At 33.9% G+C, this 23133-nt stretch overlaps 2 protein-coding genes across 11 annotated transcripts in view; both read left to right on the plus strand.

Moving 5' to 3' along the window:
• The window catches only part of LOC106468306 (glutamine-rich protein 2-like), a 48788-nt gene extending 45240 nt beyond the window's left edge, over positions 1–3548 (plus strand). For all 4 annotated transcript variants that reach the window (XM_013928725.2, XM_022396647.1, XM_022396648.1 and 1 more), the window contains 2 exons: positions 2240–2303; positions 2910–3548. In XM_013928725.2, the coding sequence (XP_013784179.2) occupies positions 2240–2303; positions 2910–2981 (136 nt within the window). In that variant the 3' untranslated portion in view covers positions 2982–3548. The remainder of the gene's footprint in view (positions 1–2239; positions 2304–2909) is intronic.
• Positions 3549–7658: 4110 nt separating this feature from the next.
• LOC106468307 (protein Gawky-like) overlaps positions 7659–23133 on the plus strand; it is a 57159-nt gene continuing 41684 nt past the window's right edge. For 6 of the 7 annotated variants that reach the window (XR_002612615.1, XR_002612613.1, XR_002612616.1 and 3 more), the window contains exons 1-3: positions 7964–8101; positions 16794–17975; positions 22380–22567. Coding sequence is in view for 3 of the 7 variants with exons in the window: in XM_022396650.1 (XP_022252358.1) it covers positions 16886–17975; positions 22380–22567 (1278 nt within the window). In the remaining 4 variants the exon portion in view is untranslated. Of the gene's footprint in view, positions 7932–7963; positions 8102–16793; positions 17976–22379; positions 22568–23133 lie in introns of those variants that run through there. The other variant, XR_002612614.1, reaches the window with a different exon arrangement.

Here is a 23133-nt window from a genome sequence, read left to right on the forward strand (position 1 = left end):
TACTCGGTTGCTGCTTGACGTAGGTTGCTAAGCCTTTTAAAAGTTTGCACGTGGAGGATAGGAAAAAAATTTTTTAGGTTTTGTATATACTTTTGAATAACTAAAAAATCATAAATTACTACATCAATACCACAGAATTCTACTATAATTTATCAAGCTTAGTAAATAGTGGTTCTTTTATGGGTGTTTGAGGGGCCATGATGTAAGACAAGTACTTTAAAGTGCTCAAGAGAATGATCAGCTGTGTTGACATGCCGAGCTACAGATCTTTAATCCAGATGCTAAGTACGTGTTCTCGTGTACGTTCAGCGAGCATTCGGCTGGTTTCTCCTATGTAGATTAGGTCACAGTTGTTACAAATAACACAATAAATTAAACATTTAGATGTACAGGTGAAATTGCTATTCACAGAATATGTTAATTTAGGGCCTCTAACAGATTTTCTACGATCAGTGTAAGGGCAGGTGTTACATCTGCTCCTCTGACAAATGTACAAACCAACATGAGTAGCAGATGATAGTTGTATGTTTTCAGAAGTTGACTATAGATGAGTAAATCTTTAATGTTAGTGTCTCGTTTATAAGGTTTGTTAGGGAACATGTACCAATGGTGTTGTCTTGTGTTATGATGCGGAAGTTATCAAACAATGTATGTGTTATTTGTGTGTTGAATGGGTGAAACATAAGAGTAAGGGGAATGTGTTGATGATCAGTGGAAGTAGGAGTGTGTAGGTTGAAGCGAGGTTGGACGAGTGTAGTTGGAAGTTTAGAATTGTCTACAGTGTTGGTGTTATAATTACTGATATGATTTAAGCCAAGCAAGTTCTAGAAAGCTAAATTTAGACGTTTATTGTTAGTATGTAGATTATCTTTAGTGTGATGAAGAAGAAAAGTAGGGTAGCCACGATTTTTGAAAAAGTGGAGCATGTTGATAGATTTCCTGTTATAATGTTGGTTGTTATTGCAGAGCCTATGTAATCTGGTGAGTTGGGATTTGGGAATGTTTCTTTTGATGTATGGAGGATGGCTGGAGTGAAAATGTAAGTAGCTATGTGTGTGTTCGTCGGTTTGTAATGTACAGATGTCATGAGATTGCCATCATCAGTCATACAAATATTTATGTCAAGAAATGAAATGGTTTGGTGAGAAACAGAAGGTGTGTATTGGAGTGATGAGTAAAAGGATTGAAAGAACTGAACAAAGAGATTGAGTTCATCATTACTGCATGTAGCTATAAGGAAAACATCATCAATATATCTACAATATAAGGCAGGGAAGGTACCTGTGTAGTTACAAAATATAGTCTTCAATGCAACCAACAAAGACGTTAGCATAGGAGAGACCTATTCTGGTTTCCATGGCTACACCTTTCACTTGTTTATAGAATTTGATGTAAAAAAAAGGCATTTAACAATAAAACTAATTCAGCTAATCTAATCAGGGTTTCAGTAGGTGAGTCTAGGGTATCCTTTCTGTCAAGGTAGTGTTTTAGAGCCTTGAGTTCATCTTCATGTGGAATGGAGGTATACAATGACATTCTATAAAGTGTAAATAAAATAATCAAATCTGATTTTGACATAAAATTTGCAAGTTTTATGTAATAACAACAACACAGCTGATCATTCTCTTGAGCACTTTAAAGTACTTGCCTTTCATCGTACTCCCTCTAACACCAATAAAAGAATCACTATCAAAAAAGAAATAATTTTTAAATTGGGTTGTTTAAGTCCTTTGGGTATTAACGAATGGTTCAGCTTTTTAACATTTTTTTTAATACCCTTCTGTTATTATCTTAAAGTGTCTAACTTATTTCTTTCTTTGTTATGTGAAGTTGTTTTCTTTTAATAACCAGCTCTATTATATTGTTTTTACTATATTGTTAATTCTCGTGGTTCTGTCTTACCTTGCATTCTGTTTTTTGTATTGTTTCATTTCAAAACATTCTTGTAATTGTCATTAACCGACAGGCTTGTTTCTGGCTTGAAAGAGAGTGTTTGCTCGAAACGTCGCCAAGTTAATAAATTATTACCATAGTTTTTAAAGGTGATTTTTTTTTTCTCTAAAAGTCTGATTTATTTTATTTCATCACAATCACATTTTTCTACTTATTTATTAGTAGTATGTTAAAAAGATATATCTACACATCATCTTGTTAACTAGTGTTATGTTCAAGTTATCAATTTTTGTATTGTTTCAGTGTATTAAAAGTATTAAAGTCTAATGTGTACTTAATATTCCAGACAAGAAACGGTACTTAAGGGAAATGATGGGCATGTGTACAGGGGTACACTTCAAAAAAGTTTTGTAAGTGTTGCAGAAGTTTGATTTATCACATTAAATACTAAGGTTTAAATAAGAAACATTTGAAGTGATTTAGAATGGATAAATAATTAGTCATTTTTACATCAACCGTTCCACTGCCTATTCTTGTATTTTAAAAACTGTTATTTCTTTATGTTACATTCAAAATATTTCTCCATATACATAATCATAATTTTCATTAAGCATATATATAAATGATCTTTGAAAAAAGGTTTTTTTTAATGCAAGTTTACATTTTGAATTTAATTTTGTATGAATAGTTCAAAGATGTTGGAAACCCTGTAAAGAAATACATAATATGAAATTGTATATAATATAGTTCATGTACTGAGCTTCTAGCTCAGTATGTAGTCACAATAAACATATGTGTAATCAATTTTCACATTTTTTTGGTGCTGAATATGATATACATAATGTTTTGTTATATATGTATGTTGAGACAGTTTGTATCTCATTATGTACTCATTTTGTGATACATTCACAACTGATATTTATGTATTTTTTGGAAGATGTGTTATAATACTGTTCTTATTTGTCTTCTTCTAAGTATTTAACTATTGTATGGTAACAAGTCAGTTTCTATTAAAGCTTGAAAGATCCCCAAACTGGGACCACTTGCTCAATATACAATCTGGTAGACCCACCTCATCTTCATCCTAAAACCTGGTGTCGAGAGCTCAAAAGTAGGAAAAATCAACAAATAATGGGAAGATAGCCTATGATGAAAGAGCAGTCAAGTTTGGAACCAATTGACACTGTGAAAATTACTTTTTGTTACTGAATTAAAATTTATAAATATACCATCTTCTAAAAGGAATGTTACTTGTTAAATGTACCACAGAAAAAATTATTATAAGCAGCAAACATATGACTAAATTCTAATAATTCAAATTGTTATTGGTGATACAAGTTTCTAGTTTTACTTAACCAAAATTAATGCCAGTTTTGTTAATCAAAATCACTCTGATATATAACAAATCCCAGTTTTTATGTGGTAAGATTCACAATAAGACAACCCACAAGCTTAAGTGTGTGTCAGCTTAGGTCAAACAGTGGTTTCTTTGACTGGTAAAACATTAGATGTAATATGAAAGAACAGAGAAAATGAAGAAAAGTAGCTTTGTTTATCATTTGAAATTCTATGTACATTCATTTATTTAAATTCAGATGTGAACAACTGATCACCTTTTCTTCTGGTTAAAGTCAAGTTCCTTTTGTAAATATTAATTAGGAATTACAATAAAATCATTTATTTTTCAATATTTTGTTTCTCCATTCTTTTATTAAGGAAAATTTCTGTGTAAACAGTATGAGAAGCCACAATGAGTCATTTATTTGTCACTTGTACCTTTCCTGTGTTGTCTAATTAAGTCAAGTTCCTCTTGTAAATATAAATGAGAAGCCATAATAAGTCATTTATTTGTCACTTATACCTTTCCTGTGTTGTCTAATTAAGTCAAGTTCCTCTTGTAAATATAAATGAGAAGCCATAATAAGTCATTTATTTGTCACTTGTACCTTTCCCATGTTGTCTAATTAAGTCAAGTTCCTCTTGTAAATATAAATGAGAAGCCATAATAAGTCATTTATTTGTCACTTATACCTTTCCTGTGTTGTCTAATTAAGTCAAGTTCTTTTGTAAACATGTATAAGAAGCTGCAATGAGTCATTTATTTGTCACTTCTACCATTCCTGTGTGTTGTCTGGCTAAGTCAATTTGGCAATGGAACTTGAATTCATTAAATTTGCAAATAAACAACTAAAGACAACATCTTAAATTTATGGGATTATCAAACCAAGAAATATTAAAACCTCAAATCCTACTGATGATAGTTTAGAAGAAGTAAAAGAATTTGTTAGACAACTAGTTAAACAAAATGGGGAAAATAAACTACAAGACAACAGATGTTTCAAGTGTAACATTCTTGTGGATATGAAGAATAAAAGAGGTCATTATTGGGGCCATGAACAAAACAAACCATAAAATGTGAGTCAAATCTGAATGGGATGTTGCATGATCAGAGGCTTATAGGTTGTACTTTCACATCAAGTAACATCAGGAGTAGTCACCTTTGAAGAAAGATATAGGAAGTTTGGTTTCAAATCTTTATATAAGGACAGCTTACCACCTCACTTAATAAGCTGTATAATCAGGGCTTTGTATGTCTTGCAGCTGATCAGTGTCAGAGGTTACATATCCTGCTCACAGAATATCAAGTCATCTCTGGTGCCAGTGGATATCATGTCTTAGGCAAATAAGTAAATTTATTTAAGGTGGACACTGGAGATGCATACAAACACAAAACAAATATATATATATAAAACATATATGCAGCCCCAGTACATCATTTAGCTAGGTAACTTCCCCCTTGCAAATCAGGTTGAGTCTTTCAAAGAGATAGAAGCAATAAAAGAACAAGGAGTGATAGAACCAAAGACTAGTCATTGGGCATCACTTATTGTACTGGTGAAGAAGAAGGATGGGTCTATAAGGTACTGCACAAACTACAAAAGTATGAATGAAGGCACAAAGAAGGATATCTGTCCATTGTCAAGGATTGACTCTTCTTTGGATGCTCCATCTGGATAAAAGTGGTTTTCAACATTGGATTTTAAGAGTGGGTATGAGCAAGTAGAAGTCAGAAAGCAAGGAGAAAGAATTCCACCTATACTTCAAGAAATGTGGAAATTTGTTATATTACCATTTGGAATGTGTAATACTCCTACATTTCAACGATAATTGAAATATACTCTGTCTCAACTACCTCGAAACGTTATACTCATCTACTTGGATGACAAAATCACATATTAAAATACCTGCAATAATGCTTATGAGGGACCAAGAAAAATTCCAGATTGGTTAAGGAAAGAGAACCTTAAACTGAATCTCAACATGCGAGTTTGCTGGGACATATAGCCAGCAGAAAGAGAGTGTCTACAGATCAATCAAACTGACTGTTTAGAACTGACCAACACTAAAGAACCTGCATGAGATAAAAGGATTTCTTGTACTGTGCTTTCACTATCGTCATTTTGTAAAATCATTCCCTGACATAGCTTATTCTCTGCAGCTGAGTAGTTTCATCGAATTAATACCTCATCAGTGCCGTTTGGAAGCGGTGAATAAAAGAATATATTAGGCCTTTACTTCACTAAAATCACGTGTTGGTGATGGTAAAAGAAATTGACAACTGAACAATGGTGGGTGTGATTTTGTCCTTATCAGAGGAAAAGGCTTCTGGTAATAAAGCATACAGAAGTAGATAGAGCATTTAGAAGCACTGAGTGCTTTGGTATATTAATGAACGTATTAATTAGGAATTTCCGAATGACTTTTTCTAAAATATGAAGGTACCCATTGCATGTAAGAGCATTCTGAATAAAATATATCGGAATGAAGTTAAAAATTGGAATATATGTTGTAGGCTCTATTAAGCAGGCATGTTACTATATTACGTTTACGATTACGAAAAATTCAAGATGTTATCTTTGTCAGGGTTGGTTTCTGTATTGCAGTAGAAAAATATAAATGAAATTGTTACTATCTTGGATATTTTAAAGTGTAAAACGGTACAGTTTTGCCATTAAATAACAAGTGTGAGTACGCAATGGTGTAATTAGAGAATTTATTATTATTTAATACTTCCACATAGTAGGTTGTCTGAATTAACAGCTTTCCACAGTTTTGTTACTTTTAGGTCTATCTTGTTCGCTTTTCCGGAATGGATAGGAAAAAGGTAAAGATAGTACATAGAGTTTAAAGTAAAACAAAGGGGTTAATTATTTTTAACGTTTAGCATGTAGTTGCGTAGTTCTACTTTGCATTCTCATTAACAAATTATTTTTCCGTGTTGTTTTACAACAGGTATACATTTTGATTAAGTAATATAAGTTGTTTTATGATTTATTTAAATGACGGGATTACTTAAAATTCGTAGAAATGTGATTTTTTTTTATCTGACTCAGTATATTTAGCCCCCAAATCACCAGCTTTTTATACCACTCGCTACTGGTAGGGGCCATATATTGCATATTATTACGACAGCGGAAGTCACGTGACCCTGGTAACACGTAATGAGTATCTAGAAAGATCGAGGAACCTGTCGAACGTCCTAGCGGTTGCTAGACTCGCGCTCTTATAGTATATAAACCGGCAAATAAAGTGACGGCAACAACTGAATGGCAGACAGAGAGATTGAAGATATAGATGGACAATTGAGTCAAGCGCGGTTGTAAATAAAGTGCGTGAATCGTTCGTTGAGAATTATAGTGTGTGTTCAAGTTAAAGTGACTGTGGAAATTAAGTGTATTGCAAAGTTGAATTGAGAAGGAATATATTGCTCAATATATTGTTACGTCTCTGGTCATTTGTTAATTACTCGTAACAAATGACCAGAGACGTAACAATATATTGAGCAATTTTATGTTTGTATTTGTCACGTACAGTGCTCATACTGATTGTAACTAATTCAATAAAAATCGCTGATTGTTTACAATTTAAACGCGGGAACTAAGCAGCAATTCGATGAATTAATTACAATATTGACGATATTTATGTGTAATTAACGAAGTCATGGACTCACCAGCGGTTTGATGCATCAAAAGATCAAAGTGGTGTGTTTAAAAAGCCAGTAAGTCACGCAGATTCCATCGATGGTTATACAATTAATAGATGAAGCTTTCGAGCAATATGCCAGAGAAGGGCGATAATTAAATCAGTAGCGGCAACTAGCGCCACCAAACAGGATAAACGTTTTAAAGAACTGTGTACAACGTATCTTACAAATAATCTTTGTTTTTGAGATTTTGCTGCTTCTTCGTGCTATAAATATTTGTATTATTCTTAAATGCATTTTTTGTTGTTGTTTTTTCACTGGTACTGAATACATTTGTTATGTTTTCGTTGTTTTTGTAACGTCTAATATTATTCGGGATACATTAATAGGTGTGAAGCCCTAATACCAATCGAGGAAACTGTTACATTATCGTGCCCTCCATTCCGGTTTTAGAGGCATAGTAAATACTTGTCACGTGACAAAGCAACTAGGAAATATTAGTAGAGTTCAGGATAAAGAAATAAATTATAACCGCTGCAGTAAAGTGACGTAGCAGATAGCTTTGATACATGGTACTGTTAGTACGCTTTAATTGATTTTACATTATCATATATTGTTTTCTCTTTAGTTTTAGTTTAATGTAGCTTACGTCATAGAATATTACAGTTGAGAAAGGGAAATTGAGTTTGTTTACACTGTCAGAGCTTTGTACAGCTAATACTCTGGTGTGAGGCTATCAACTACGTCACTCTACTGCATCGGTTTCCATTCATTGCTTACCCAGGATAAACCTGGGTCTGCCTTGAAAACTTATTTATCTTTCTTACTGTGCGAACGTTCGTATTTTGTAGTAGTTATAATGACAAAATAACGTGTTATCTACATTGTACAAACGTAGTCTGTTTACGTCATATATTTCATAACATTCTTCAAAGATAGATTTATTAACTAGTTGGATTAAACTAATCTCGAAAACAAACGGCTTAACGCGTGTGTCAGATTTCATGACGTAAGATGCCGTGAGGCGAGAATTTTGTATGGTTGCAGCTGCGCAGTAAGTACTTTACTGTCCTGGTCATCCATTTTTGATGGTTATTGATAAAGCTTTAATTATATTTAGTAGCGCGGTACAAACGAAGTACATAGATTTCTGAGTCTCAGTTATGTTTAGTATATTTAATTTGAAAGCTAAGTATGCGTTACACTTGTCTCTACAGTTTACAGGTAAGTTATCAATAGAAACGTTCACTTATATACCTTATAACTTGTATGTAACATTGTAAGACTACGAGTATACGGAGTAAAAATGTTTGTGTATCCATCTTGTAAGTTGTTAGCGTTCATTTAAAAAATGACAAATTGTTGTGAACAAGTATTTTGCAAGTGAGACTTTGTAAAAAGCTTCTGCATAATGAGTCAGTGACTTAAGTGAGTCAAAAGAAGCAGCTGGCCACTAGTATAAGTTATAACTGCGAATAAACTAAGTATAAATTAACCTAAGGTGGCAGTGGTACTGTTTTCATCTATAATAAGCTATAAAATTGAGTTGGGCAACAAAACCCTACCTAGAAAATGTAAATAAACTTATAGGTGGCGTTAAAGTAAACTCGGTTTTCCAAAAATATGTAAAAGTGACAATTAACCTTACCCCGTTGAAAATAGGATGGTTCATCTCGGTATTCAAAAAAGTGAAATAATTAGACAAAATATATACCACGTTATTATTGTTTATTTCAAAGTATGGGAGAAAGAGACAATAGACATCCTAGGAATAAATGTATGAGAAGAAGAGGTAATTGATATCCAATAGATAAAAGTACTGCAAAGCTGTGGCTTCTTGCAATCAACCCAAGGTCTATACACAACTGGAATACCTATGAATATGTGCGTCATTTTAATTGAGGATTCATTGGTAGTGTAGAACTTACTAATAACTAACATTTTGTAACCACATTGCACCTACTTGTAAAGAGGGATATAAAAAGCACTTTAATGTGTAGATTACATCAGTGTTTTGAATCATTCTTATGTGTTTGCTTTTAAAACATAATTTTTCATACCAGTCAATCCCCTAGAGATTTTATAGGTTATTACACATTAAAACTTGTAAACAAAATAATGTCACTTAAAGTGGATAATACATAAATAAAATAGTAAATGTTTTTTGAGGACAAAGTTATCTTGATGTTTCAAAGTAACATATAACATTATGTTGAACATTGTTCATTATATAGACTCGTGTTTGTTAACAACTATAAATATTAATAGTAATGATTCAATTGATTTCTGGTATAGTTTTCATCATGAGTTGATAAACAGGAGTATTATCAGGCCACTAGAACTACAGATGGTACTGTTTTCATCATGATGGGTTGGTCAACAGTAGTAGTATCATGTTACTAGAACTACAGTTGGTACTGTTTTCACCATTATGATGTTGGTCAACAGTAGTAGTGTCAGGTCACTAGAAGTACAGTTGGTACTATTTTCACCATTATGATGTTGGTCAACAGTAGTAATCTCAGGTCACTAGAACTACAGATGGTACTGTTTTCATCATGATTAGTTGGTCAACAGTAGTAGTATCAGGTCACTAGAACAACAGTTGGTACTATTTTCACCATTATGATGTTGGTCAACAGTAGTAGTGTCAGGTCTCTAAAACTACAGATGGTACTGTTTTCATCATGATTAGTTGGTCAACAGTAGTAGTGTCAGGTCACTAGTACTACAGTTGGTACTATTTTCACCATTATGATGTTGGTCAACAGTAGTAGTTCAGGTCACTAGAACTACAGATGGTACTGTTTTCATCATGATTAGTTGGTCAACAGTAGTAGTATCAGGTCCTTAGAACTACAGTTGGTACTGTTTTCATTATGATGGGTTGGTCAACAGTAGTAGTATCATGTTACTAGAACTACAGTTGGTACTGTTTTAACCATTATGATGTTGGTCAACAGCAGTAGAATCAGGTCACTAGAACTACAGTTGGTACTGTTTTCACCATGATTAGTTAGCCATCAGTAGTTGTATCAGGTCTCTAGAACTACAGATGGTACTGTTTTCACCATTATGATGTTGGTCAACAGTAGTAGTGTCGGGTCCCTAGAACTAAAGTTGGTACTGTTTTCATCATGATTAGTTAGCCATCAGTAGTTGTATCAGGTCTCTTGAACTACAGTTGGTACTGTTTTTTTATCATGATTAGTTGGTCAACAATAGTAATGTCAGGTCTCTAGAATTACAGATGGTACTGTTTTCACCATGATTAGTTGGCCAACAGTAGTAGTAGTATCAGGTCACCAGACTACAGTTGGGACTGTTTTTGATCATGATTAGTTGGGCAACAGTAGTATCAGGTCACTAGAGCTACAGATGGTACTGTTTTCACCATTATGATGTTGGTCAACAGTAGTAGTATCAGGTCACTAGAACTACAATTGGTACTGTTTTCACCATTATGATGTTGGTGAACAGTAGTAGTGTCAGGTCACTAGAACTACAGTTGGTACTATTTTCACCATTATGATGTTGGTCAACAGTAGCAGTGTCAGGTCTCTAGAACTACAGATGGTACTGTTTTCACCATTATGATGTTGGTCAACAGTAGTGGTGTCAGGTCACTAGAACTAAAGTTGGTACTGTTTTCACCATGATTAGTTAGCCATCAGTAGTTGTATCAGGTCTCTTGAACTACAGTTGGTACTGTTTTTTGATCATGATTAGTTGGTCAACAGTAGTAGTATCACGTTACCAGAACTACAGTTGGTACTGTTTTCATAATGATTGGTTGGTCAACAGTAGTAGTATCAGGTCACTAGAACTACAGTTGGTACTATTTTCACCATTATGATGTTGGTCAACAGTAGTAGTGTCAGCTCACTAGAACTAAAGTTGGTACTGTTTTCACCATGATTAGTTAGCCATCAGTTGTTGTATCAGGTCACCAGACTACAGTTGGGACTGTTTTTGATCATGATTAGTTGGACAACAGTAGTATCAGGTCACTAGAACCACAGATGGTACTGTTTTCATCATGATTAGTTGGTCAACAGTAGTAGTAGTAACAGATCACTAGAACTACAGTTGGTACTGTTTTCATCATGATTAATTGGTTAACAGTAGTGTCAGGTCACAAGAACTATTGATGGTACTGTTTTCACCTTGATTAGTTGGTGAACAATAGTAGTATCAGGTTACTAGAACTACAGTTGGTACTGTTTTCATCATGATTAGTTGGTCAACAGTAGTAGTATCAGATCACTAGAACTACAGTTGGTACTATTTTCATCATGATTAGTTGGTTAACAGTAGTGTCAGGTCACAAGAACTATTGATGGTACTGTTTTCTCCATTATGAGTTGGCTAACAATTGCAGTGTTTTACGTATTGAGTAATATCAGGTCATGAGAACTACAGATGGTACTGTTTTCACCATGACTAGTTGGTCAACAGTAGTTGTATCAGGTGACTAGAACTACAGATGGTGCTGTTTTCTCCATTATGAGTTGGCTAACAATTGCAGTGTTTTACGTATTGAGTAATATCAGGTCATGAGAACTACAGATGGTACTGTTTTCATCATGACTAGTTGGTCAACAGTAGTTGTATCAGGTCACTGGAACTACAGATGGTGCTGTTTTCTCCATTATGAGTTGGCTAACAATTGCAGTGTTTTACGTATTGAGTAATATCAGGTCATGAGAACTACAGATGGTACTGTTTTCACCATGATTAGTTGGTCAACAGGAATAGTATCAGGTTTCTAGAATTTATTGTTCTTCCCACCAAAGAATGTGACCTCTCCAATACATCACAGGTTAACTCCTGTATATGTTTCACTGTAATGTCACAGACACATCAAAAGTGAAGACTCTCAGAAACATCACAACTACCTGTCATTGTGACATCACATATTAACCTTTCCAAGACTTAATTGAAACTTGTTTTAATTTTATAAAATATTGTTGGTTTCTTTCTGTTTCTCACTAAAAACATACAAATCATTGAATAAATATATTTTATTTCATCTTTAATAGTACATTGAGAAGTAATGAAATACCAAAAGATTAATTGTCAGAGATTGCATAAAAGCACAGTAATCAACAGCTGCTGATAATACTAAACTAGTGACAGGTCAGTACAAACATGCAAAATAGAAATAATATATATGATAAATATATGAGCTCTTAAAAGTGAAAAATCTTAGAATTATCACATTGTATTAGTATAAAAATGGTCTATGTATTGATCCCTAGACACTAGGCCGTATAAAGGAAAATAATTGATATGATATTATTTTGTTATAAATAAATTATAGGAATTTGCTGACTAGCTAAATTGCAGAGTGGAATTGATTCATTATCGCACATGTATAAGGAGTGTAAAAATTTTTAAATCTGTAAATGGTCAAACAGCTCTATATAAATGTTTTTGTAATTCTATGGCATTAAAAAATATTTCTCATACACTAGTTACAAAGTTTGAATGTTGAAAGAAGACAAAATGTAATTCTTATATCTTTCAGTTTGAAAAACCAGCATGCATCAGATCACATGTAAACAGTGTAGTGTCCCTTTTTAATATATATATAGCTTGTGCTGCCACACAGTGAGTGTTATATAACGTTTCAGTTACATATATATAACTTGTATATATATATGAGTGTTATATATAACGTTTCAGTTACATCATCAAAATGTAACCACTCAGAAACATATATGTCACATAATGAAAATGACATAACACAAGCACCAAATTGTGACCATATGGTGATGTCACAGATACATGTCGTCTTTGGTGGGTTCTTTCTTCTGCTTCTTTTTTATTACATGATAACTCAAAACACAAAACAGTGATGTCAACCAATTTCACTGATTTGACATAGCTTGAAATGGAGTATCTGCTTTTATAAGTATTATTAATAACTAGTAGTAATTAAAAAAGTTCATAATTCTGTTGTAAACGATGTTGTCATTACCCCTTGAAGTTAGCTTTCTTATAGAAATATGGTGTTCCTTTAAAAGGCTTAAGAACAGGGTTAAACAGTAATTACCAGTCATTAATAGATAAGCAATAAATATTACAGTTGGAACCTTATTGTATTGTCTGTTGAAACACTGCATTAAAAACAAATAAAGAAACAACTATTCAATCACAATTGAGTTTAATTATCCTATTTTTGTCTGTTAACATTTTACTACACTGTGTACTTGTGCTATTATGTAGGATGTTGCAAATGCTATCCCTACTATCTTGTTTGCATTGTTTTTGATGGATTGATAGACATCCCTATATTTACTTCCTTTTTTTTTGAAGTTTTTTCTTTATTTGTTTTACAGTCAGGTGGCAGCTTTTTTTGTTTCTTTGACAAAGGCTCAGCCACAAAACAATCAAGAAAGGAAAAATTAACAAGGAAAAAATTATTTTAAATTCTTTTACCTTTCACATAAGAACAGTTTGAAACTGTATAATTCTTAACTCACAACTAAAAGATCAAAACCCTTTATAGAAAATCTTACCTCATTTCATTCTTCAGTAGCTGCTGTTTGTCTATCCATTGTTATTTTCATGGTATTTTGCTGATTTATTAGAAGCTCTCAGAGTGAGGTACTGGAAACACTGGACTTTATTTTGTATGTTGTATGGACATAAATGATGTTCAATGATTGACTTTCACCTGTGATCAAGGACCTTGTTGTATCAAGTACAAAATAGCTTTTTTCCATCATCATGAAAGTCTATATAGTCTCATGCTCTATCTGTTGCTGTTATATTGAATGATAAGTTATATTTGCATCCAGAGCTCAATGATAGTCTTAGAAATCTCTTTGTGGCTGAAGCTTGCACTGAAACTTGGCCACACTTCTCACTAACATACAAACATAAATTCGATGACGAGGAACCCACTTTGAGACTAATAATGGCTGGAGACAGCTTAAATGGGTAATGAAGAAAAACTTTAATATAAGTTTAACATGACAGCAAATGTACATAATTTGTGTGTTATTCTACTAATATCTTGTGGTGATAATGGGTACCAGTTAAGAAGAATTTTTGAGGGTTAATTTTTTTTTTGCCAAAAAAAATTTAACTTCAGCAAGAGAGTAAATGCAGTAAATTTTTCTGCGATCACAGAATTTTAGAGGGACGTATTGGAAGCCAACCTTGACTTGATTACTATAAATGCTCCTTACTTCCTTTTTATGTGGAAGCACTCTTTTCTTCTTTCCCTCACATGTGGATAGAATAGTCTGTGGGATAGATAGGGAGAAAATAATCTGATTATGCTACCTAGGGGCACAGGTGGAGGATATAACTGACAGAGCAGGAGATATAATAAAGGGGGCTAACAGTGATGCATTTCTTATTGTGTGTGTAGGGGCTAACGATGTAGGGAAAGGTAGGTCAGAGGAGCTAATTAACCCTATCTCGACAGGTCACGTGTCAAAGGCCATGTCATCGTGTTTGTTGACTTGCATTCAACATTCTATTGAACTATTATTTTATGAATATATGTCAGTAAGTTTGGTATCAAATTGTAAATTATAATTCAAATTTTAGTATTATATGTTAGTTAATTTCTTAATTAAAAAGTAAATATTAAAAAAAAATTCATAACAAAATTCACTGCCTTTACCACCACAATTAATAATACAGTTGACAAGTAGGAATATGTCTTTGAGGATCTGTTTTTTGCATGTTTCAATCCATAAGGATTTATCAGAAACAACATTTGAACATAACTTAAAAATATAAGAGAAATCAAAATACTAATCAAGTAATACTTAAAGAAGATGACCAAATATACATAAAAATGTTGTTTTTGTGAAATAGGATAGTCATTCTTCGTACACATATTGTTACTAGATTATAATTAATTTTTAGGAAACATCTTCATAAAACATTTATTCAGATATAATTTTGAAAAGAAAATTAATCATTATTTCCCGTCATTTGATGGACGTTCAACTTGTATATTTATAATGTTAAAATAAGATTTCATCTTATAAGATATGGCAAAGGGTGTTTCAAATTATGATAAGTGATTCAGATGATTTTTACTATGATCAGTAGAGTATTGGTGAAATTTTGCCTCTATCAGTATCTGCCAAAAGTGGTCAGTAATTCAATATCATGGACAAACGTGTGTGCTGGTTTATGTAGTGGTTGGATCATTTATAAGTATTTGATTGTGTCAGTATTATCTTACTGTGTATTTGACCTCAAGAATGTACCATAAAACACACACAATTTACACATTTATTTTTAATTTTAATAATTCTCTGTTTGTGTGATTGTGAAAGCCTCCCACTTCTTCTGTTTTTAGTACTGTCCCACATTCTAATTGCAGGACTGGGATCATACAATAAAATGTATGGCCTTAGCATTACAATTCTCGTTAAATAGTCTATTTTTTGCTTTCATGGAACATCTGAATTTTGTCGTGAACTTGTTCTTTTTACAGAAAAAGCTCTTTCACACTCATTACTTGTTACATAAAGCTCTGGGACATGTTAGGACATGCAGTTTAATTGCCCTTTTTACATAAATGTTCAGTTTTTATATGTGCTTTTGAACTTAGGCCATTCATTTGGTACCATATCACTTTAGTTTCAGTGTTTTTCTCCCAGCATCATTTGCAATTATGGTGAGTTTATTGGTTCCAAACAAAAATGCAAGATCAATGATAGCCCCTTCTCCTAGATCTTTAGAATGCTCAAATATGTGTTGTTTGTTTAGAGAAATCTACAGATCAAATAATCAATGTTACCAAAAATACTTCTGATGTTCATTTAGGAGGATCTAGAAATTATGAAAATAGATGTAAGTTATCCCTATCATGAACTTCATGTTTCACACAAATACTTCATTAAAAAAATTGGATTCTTTGGTCGTAACATACTTTTCACATTTACTAAAATACTGCCAATTTTCATGAATATACACTTACTAAATTTAGAATTGTAGTAATTGTTAATTTTCCAATACAGGCTCTGTCCATTGTGTGAGAAACACTGCTAATGGTGGATCTGATATGTGAGCTTTTAGGCTTACAGGTAAGTAGAAACCATAAAACCAGTCTAAACCAAAGAGAGATTACATAGAAATGGCTTAAATAAAACAAAATGGGGGAAATGTTCAAGTTTGTTTGCAAACTATCAAAAACATTAATAGTAGAGGGTACTATTGGCAGTTGTTATCAGTTCTAAAATTTACCGTTGATACATTGCTACTGAGACATTCATAATCACAATCTATCAGTAGTTTGATGTATTGTTACACTCCTTGCTGTGGTTTCCTTACTTTTTTAACACAAGCATCTATGTAGAAAAATCACCATTTTCACAGTGTGCAACCAGTAGACACACGAATTTATATTATAGTGTATTGATGACAGTACATCCGTGACTGGTACATGTAAAATGACACATCTTTCAAAAAATCATACATATTTTATGTAGATGAGCTAGCACTGATGATTATATTGTTCATCTTCAAAGTTTTTATTCAGTGTGAATTTTTGTGTGCATAATTATCACATATTTTAAAATATGTATGTTTTGTGACTGTGTGAATGTTGACAATCACCCCACAATTCATGTGTAACTGTAAAACGGAAAGGTACTTACATACCCTATTTTGTGTTTCATTTCTTATTCTCAATGCTAATATCAGAAAATTAACTTAGATATTAACTCATTGAAATATTATCCTAGTGATTTGTGAGAATAAAACTTAAACTAAACTGTGTTTTCGTTACTACATATGGATGAATTCATTTCTTTTTTTATTTGAAGAACATATAGTGATTGTAAGATAAATATTATAACTTTTGAATTAATATTTTATTTGTTAAATTTTTAAGATATTTTCAGTCAAGGATATTAATATGATTATTTTGTTCTTTTAGATGATCAGTTGAAAATTGCACAGTGAGAGTTAAGGAAGTTAGTAAAGGGTATCAAGGAATCATAGAACCTGTCCTTAAGAGACAACATCTTTATGGAAATGGGGTCTTATCTCCCCAATTCCGCTTCTGAATCTGTGATAACTAGCTCAGGTGGGCAGAGTACAAATACTTTTTCCAATGAAGGAAATATACACCATTGCAGTGCTCATCTTGATGATGAAATGCCTCAGATAGTATTGTGTGAAATCAGTTTATGCTCTTCCATGGGTGTCAAATGCACCAGAATCCAGGGAATTGCACACAGTGGCAACAACAGTCAGAATGCTTCAGACAATTCAGACTTTGAGAGTAGAACTCAGGGCAGCAGTCTCACTGCAACCAAATCACAGAATGCTTCTGACACTTTAGACTTTGAGAGTGGAACTCAGGGCAGCAGTCTCACTGCAACTAAATCATATCTTTCAGGGGCCAAATCTTTGGAGTCATTATATTCTGCTTCTCAGATTGGTTTATTAAGCACTTTTCATCATTTACCACTACAGAGTACACACTGTTTAAAAGGTTTTGGCTGTGTAATGCTAGAAACAGAGACTAAATTAAGTACTCCAAATGTAGTTAAAGAGAAAGAAACTGTTGGCCATTCAACTGACATTTTGGGGAATCTTTCTGATATGATATGCCCCTTGGATACCAGAAATATCATTATGAATGAGAATGGACACAGCACTTCCTTGAATGAACAGGGATCATCATGCTCATCCACAAAGTTGCACTTTCCAGTTACAAATGTTTCAAACCAAAGTGCCTTGAGTAGTCAAGGGAATAAAATTAATGTATTGGGAAATTATCCTGTAGGCAGTACATCGGTTAAAAAGTCGTTTGCTTCTCAGAATGGTCTTGATAATTATGAAGAACTGATAGGTGCAGTAGGAGGATGTGATCAGTCTTCAGAAGTTAACAATTCCAAACATAAATGTGTACCTCCAATCCGACTTGGGCTGTTGGGAGGTGGAGAAAACTCTGTGAATAATGGGACGTCAACATGGAATTCAGGCTCACAAGGTAGTGCTGGTGCATCAAACTGGAGTGTAAATAACAATAACAGTGCTGGAGCTCACTTTAATTCTATTGGAAGACAAGGAGGACCAGGCTTCTCTTCTGGCAGTAACTGTGATGATCAAGGTAATATTTTCAAACAAAATAACCTGTAATTTATTGTATTCATAATCTTCTTCAGAAATCCAAATATATGATTCAACCAATTGTGTTTCATAATGTTATGTTTTATATAGACAGCTCTTTTCTGGTCAGAGGCTCTTAATATCTCTATTAAATAATTGATTATGCAAACATTCACTTATTTCCGAAACTGCTCACCTCTTCACAGAACAAATAGTTAATATTGTGTGCCACTGCTAAGAAGTTTTCACAAGTGCTAAATCTTTGAAGGAAATTCCCACCTATGCATGTAAATAATATGTACTGTATCATTTTTTTGATGCAATCAGCATCAGACTATAGTAGTAGGTTGACATATCCTCCTTGCTCAATACTCCCTTTGAACACTTATGATATACAACATTGTTTATCCATGTCCCCTTTTTGTCAATAAACAGTGTTGTATATCATAAGTGTCGTAATCTTGTTTATAGTCAAACTTCATTTTCCTTCGAACACATTGATTGCTAATCCCCTTGAGTACTTTGTGTGTACCAAAAGCTCATTCTTTTCCTTGGCTCTGTGGTGTTCATTAGTGTTCTTGTTTTTATTAATAGTCACTGAATTATGTGTTATCTTTCTTACCTTCATTTTCTTGGTTTTGGGAAAGAAATATACACATTTTTAGAGTGATTTGGACTAGAGATTCTGATACAAGTTAATATATTTTCTTATATTATTTTAATTCCTTCTCTTAATCAAGTTGCAAGATTTGGGACAGCTATTTCAGAGTCTATGATATTATTTATTTGATAAGAACATACTTCATCATTATTAACCAAGTGTTTGGGCTTTGGCAGAAGCCAGTGACAAAGCTCGGTTTTTTCAATATGAAAATGACCAAGGCCTAAGTAATGTAGAAATAATAATTGTATTTTGATTGATTTTTCTGTGAATTCATTTTTATGGATCTTATTCAATATAACTTCTTATATCCATGTTTCTGAACTCTCCCAAAGTCCATACCATCCTCTACTGAAGCCGTCATATTTTCCTTAAATGGTTACTAGATTTATTCTGAGAGTAACCAATAAAACTGTTATTGTCTGTCATGTAATTAGGTTCTATCCTATGTTCTTTATCTTGAACCCAACACTTACAGCCTCCTAGTTCTGTAACTTTTACTGAGCCCGACTTGGTTTTGAATGGCTTTGACTAGATCTTCCCCACAACCTGCCTTTACTTCTGGTTCTTCTATCCCTGACAAGAACCAGTAAAAACATCCACCTTTAGTCCTTTGATATCTCAGGCATGTGTTACTCTTATTTCAGTTGTTTTCACTAATTTTCAGGCAACCTTCTTGCATGGGCCTCAAATCATAGTTTATCTTCCCTTGCCTAACTGTTGCATTATTTCAGATTTTGTATTTTCTTTGTGTTGACTCTCAGGTTCTACATCCTTTTCAAACTTAAGACTCCTTTTTTTTTTGACATATGGTTTGAATACTTCCTCTTCTCTAGTGCTCCTATCTCTTGACTCTCTTTTACCCTAAACCTGCTCATCATCATCATCATCTTTTGCTTACTCACCTTCTTAGTTTTCTGTCCTATTCACCCTTTACTTTTGAGGTTCTGCATCACTACCCTGACGGCTTTACTGAGGAAGGTCATACTAATTTATTCTTCATGCTGCGCAATTGTTTTCTTCAGTTGTTGCCCAGTTTATTTTCCGAAGTTTTATCTCAGTGAACTTTATTTGGCACCCTTCCTACATGTAGAAGTTTTTTTTGGAAGATTATCGTATTGTGGCCCCTTTCTGATGTTCTCCTCTAGAATTGTATATTTTGTTGTTGTTAGCTTATAGATGCTGTCGGTCAGAGTTGTTTGCAATCAGTGTGCATCAGACTCTTTATCATTCCACATTTGTCCTGCTTTACCCCAATAGGTCCTTTCTTCCCAAGACTGGGAAAGGGAAAAATCCTTCTCATCAATCCATTTGCCAGCCATTTCTCACCTTTATGACTGCTCCGATCCTGATTGTTTGTTATGTTCTGTTAGGGCCCTCAATTGTTATGTGGCTTGTACTAACTGATTTCAAGGTAGTAGGAATCAATTGTTCATTCATTGGAATCCTTCTATTTCCCTTGAGTTAGCTCCCATTACCCTAATGAGGTGGCTTCATAAATTGATTCACATGGCCTATAATGGATTATTGTTACAGGAGAGGAATCTTTTGCATGTGACGTCTCACCAGATTCGTCATACCTCTGTGGCATTAGCCGCCCGGTTGAATTTCCCTCTGGAAGACATTGTGCGGGCTAGTATATGGACTACTAATACTTTCCTATATCATTACTTACATGATCTGGCAGTTTCCTCTTCTCAGTGATTTTGAGTACCCCCTGTAGCTATTTTGGCCACATCTGTTAGATTTTAACTAGAGCTGAGTATTTTCCTCAATCATATACTCTTTCATTTCCAGGGTCCTTTTATTTTTCATTGTATCCCACTCTGTGGAGAATGTTGCCAAGGCAGGCATGCTTTCTCTTTTCAATTCTGCACTAGCAACCAATCTGACTATAATTTCTACAGGCTCTATCGAAATGTGGTGTTCCACAAGACCATCTAGAGGCCTACCGGATGGTATTACTTTATTATTGTAGACTGCCACTCATAGATCATAATGAGTAAAGCTAAAGGGGATCCTGCCTGTCCCTTCCAATCTTCAGGTTGAACAAATCAGTGTCGGTTTGCTTTTGAAAATGTAGGGAACTTGGTTCACCTATTGCACAGTTTACAGACCACTGTTTTTCAAGACTCCCCAAAGCATATTACCCCCCCCCCCCCGACCTCTACTAGTGGAGCTTGGTAGTCTTTCCCACCCCCAGTTTCCAGTTGCTGGTGTGACGAACAGTGGCTTTTCCTCCAGAGTGTTCAAGCATGTTCTTCCACTCGTGGAGAAGATGGCAAAGTTGGGGGGCCTTCCAACTAGGGTCTCTGGATGTTTTTCCCAGATGTCAGTAGGAATGGCACCAACCTCTGCAGGATCCTACTCGTAATTCCAGTTCAGATTTGACACAAAGCTATCCAGTTGGGGGGGGGGAGTGCATGGCCCTTCTCTTTGATCAATGTCAGTTTTGTATATTGTTCATGGAATGAGCTCCACTATCTCCTCATAATTCCGAAAGCAAAGTGATCCCATTCTAGGTCCTTGGTTGAGCACAGTTCCACATCCTTGCTTGGTTGGGGAGTGAGGATAAATGTTCATAATTCCAAACTGGATGAGTTCTGTTCCTTTGGTTGAGTACAGCATAAACGATCCCATCATTCCAAGCCTGGGGAGTTGACTTTTGGACTTTAGGTGGAGTAGAAAGTTTATCCACTTCGGTGTTGCAGAACACATCACTCTATGGCTACATGGTAGGATCCAATCAAAGGTGTATATATATATATATATAACATTGTGGTCCAATAGCCCTATCCACCAATGTGAGATATAGGTACTACGACCCCTTAATTCCAACCCTGAATTGTGAAACCTCGACTATCTGGTTGGGGCTGGCCTATACTAACAATTACTCATATTCTATTCTTTGATATAGGAACTTAGTTCCTGGTGAAGAGCATATCTGTTCTGGACATAGTGCGATTCCCCCACTTTCGTACCATCTTTGTCTTGGTATACTCCTGTTTTATACAGATGCTTTCTGTATGTTTTGTACCTGCATTGGCCCCTCCACCTTTTCAATGTTGTATTCTAGCTATAGTGTCAATGGAGGTGTGTTTTGGAAGTTAACATTTTCCTAAACTGAAAATGTATTTCCAATAATATTTACCTCTGCTGACACTCTCCTGCCTTACCTTCCCACTAAAAGCTGAATGAGGTGCTTATATACAGTACCTAGATAGAGGGTGCATTGTAAAATTTTGCAAATTATTGATTGCCAAGGGCATTCACGAGGGGTATAAAAGACTGGAGCAAGCATTTTCAATGCTTAGATGGGCAAAGAGTGGAAACCCTGGAGATTGAGAAATAGCTATCAATGGAGGTAAGTATTATTGGAAATACATTTTCAGTTTAGGAAAATGTTAACTTATAAGATAACAGTATATAGCCTATTTTGGTTAAATAACAGTTATCTGGGCATCTGCTCCTTACAGCATTTAAATTATAATGTGAGATGTAAAACTGAACTAACTGAAAAATCTATCATTTATAATAATAATATTTGGTAATACATTGTGAAGTGTTTCTTCTAAAATGTATTTAATTTTGAATGTTTTTCTGCTTTCATTTCATATTGAAAAAGAACTAAGTCAATTATAATTGTTTCCAGTTGAATCTATAATAACATAGAAAGTAACTGTTTTTTGTAAAGTTTTACTAAGTTCAACTATTAGTTTATGCAAAAGCATGTCTACTTTTTAGGTAGGTCACTCCCAAATACTTGGGCACTGGCAGCTGGAAAAGGACTTGATAGTAATCCTACTAATGGAAATGTTCTAAATGGTCAAAATTCCCAGAATGAGAATGGACATTCAGTCAAACTTTATAATGAAGAACATTTGTCAGAGATTCACAGTACAGCTGCTCAAAATGATGGATGGGGGAAGACAGTAAGTTGACATTGTCAGTCTATTTTATAATTCACTTCCTCATGTAATATAACATAGAACAAGTGTAAAATATGAATTAAAAAAAAGATTTGTGTAATATCATGTAAAATAAGTTCTCTGTCCCTTGTGTATGTATGATAATATAGAAGAATTGCTTAGGCTCTTGTATAAGATGATATAAAACAACTGTTCAGTCCCTCGTGTATGTATGATAATATAGAAGAATTGCTTAGGTTCTTGTGTAAGATGATATAAAACAACTGTTCAGCATCTCATGTAAGTATAATATTATTAAACAGTGCTCATTCTCATGTGTAAGATAATATAAAACAAGTGTTCAGTCCCTCATGTATGTATGATGATGTAAAACAAGTGTTCAGCCCCTCATATATGTATGATGATGTAAAACAAGTGTTTAGTCCCCCGTGTATGTATGATAATGTAAAACAAGTGTTCAGTCCCTCGTGTATGTATGATAATATAAAACAAGTGTTTAGTCCCTCGTGTATGTATGATAATGTAAAACAAGTGTTCAGCCCCTCGTGTATGTATGATAATGTAAAACA

Source organism: Limulus polyphemus, unplaced genomic scaffold (assembly GCF_000517525.1).
Source record: "Limulus polyphemus unplaced genomic scaffold, Limulus_polyphemus-2.1.2 Scaffold2958, whole genome shotgun sequence".
In the NCBI taxonomy this organism is placed as follows: domain Eukaryota; kingdom Metazoa; phylum Arthropoda; class Merostomata; order Xiphosura; family Limulidae; genus Limulus; species Limulus polyphemus.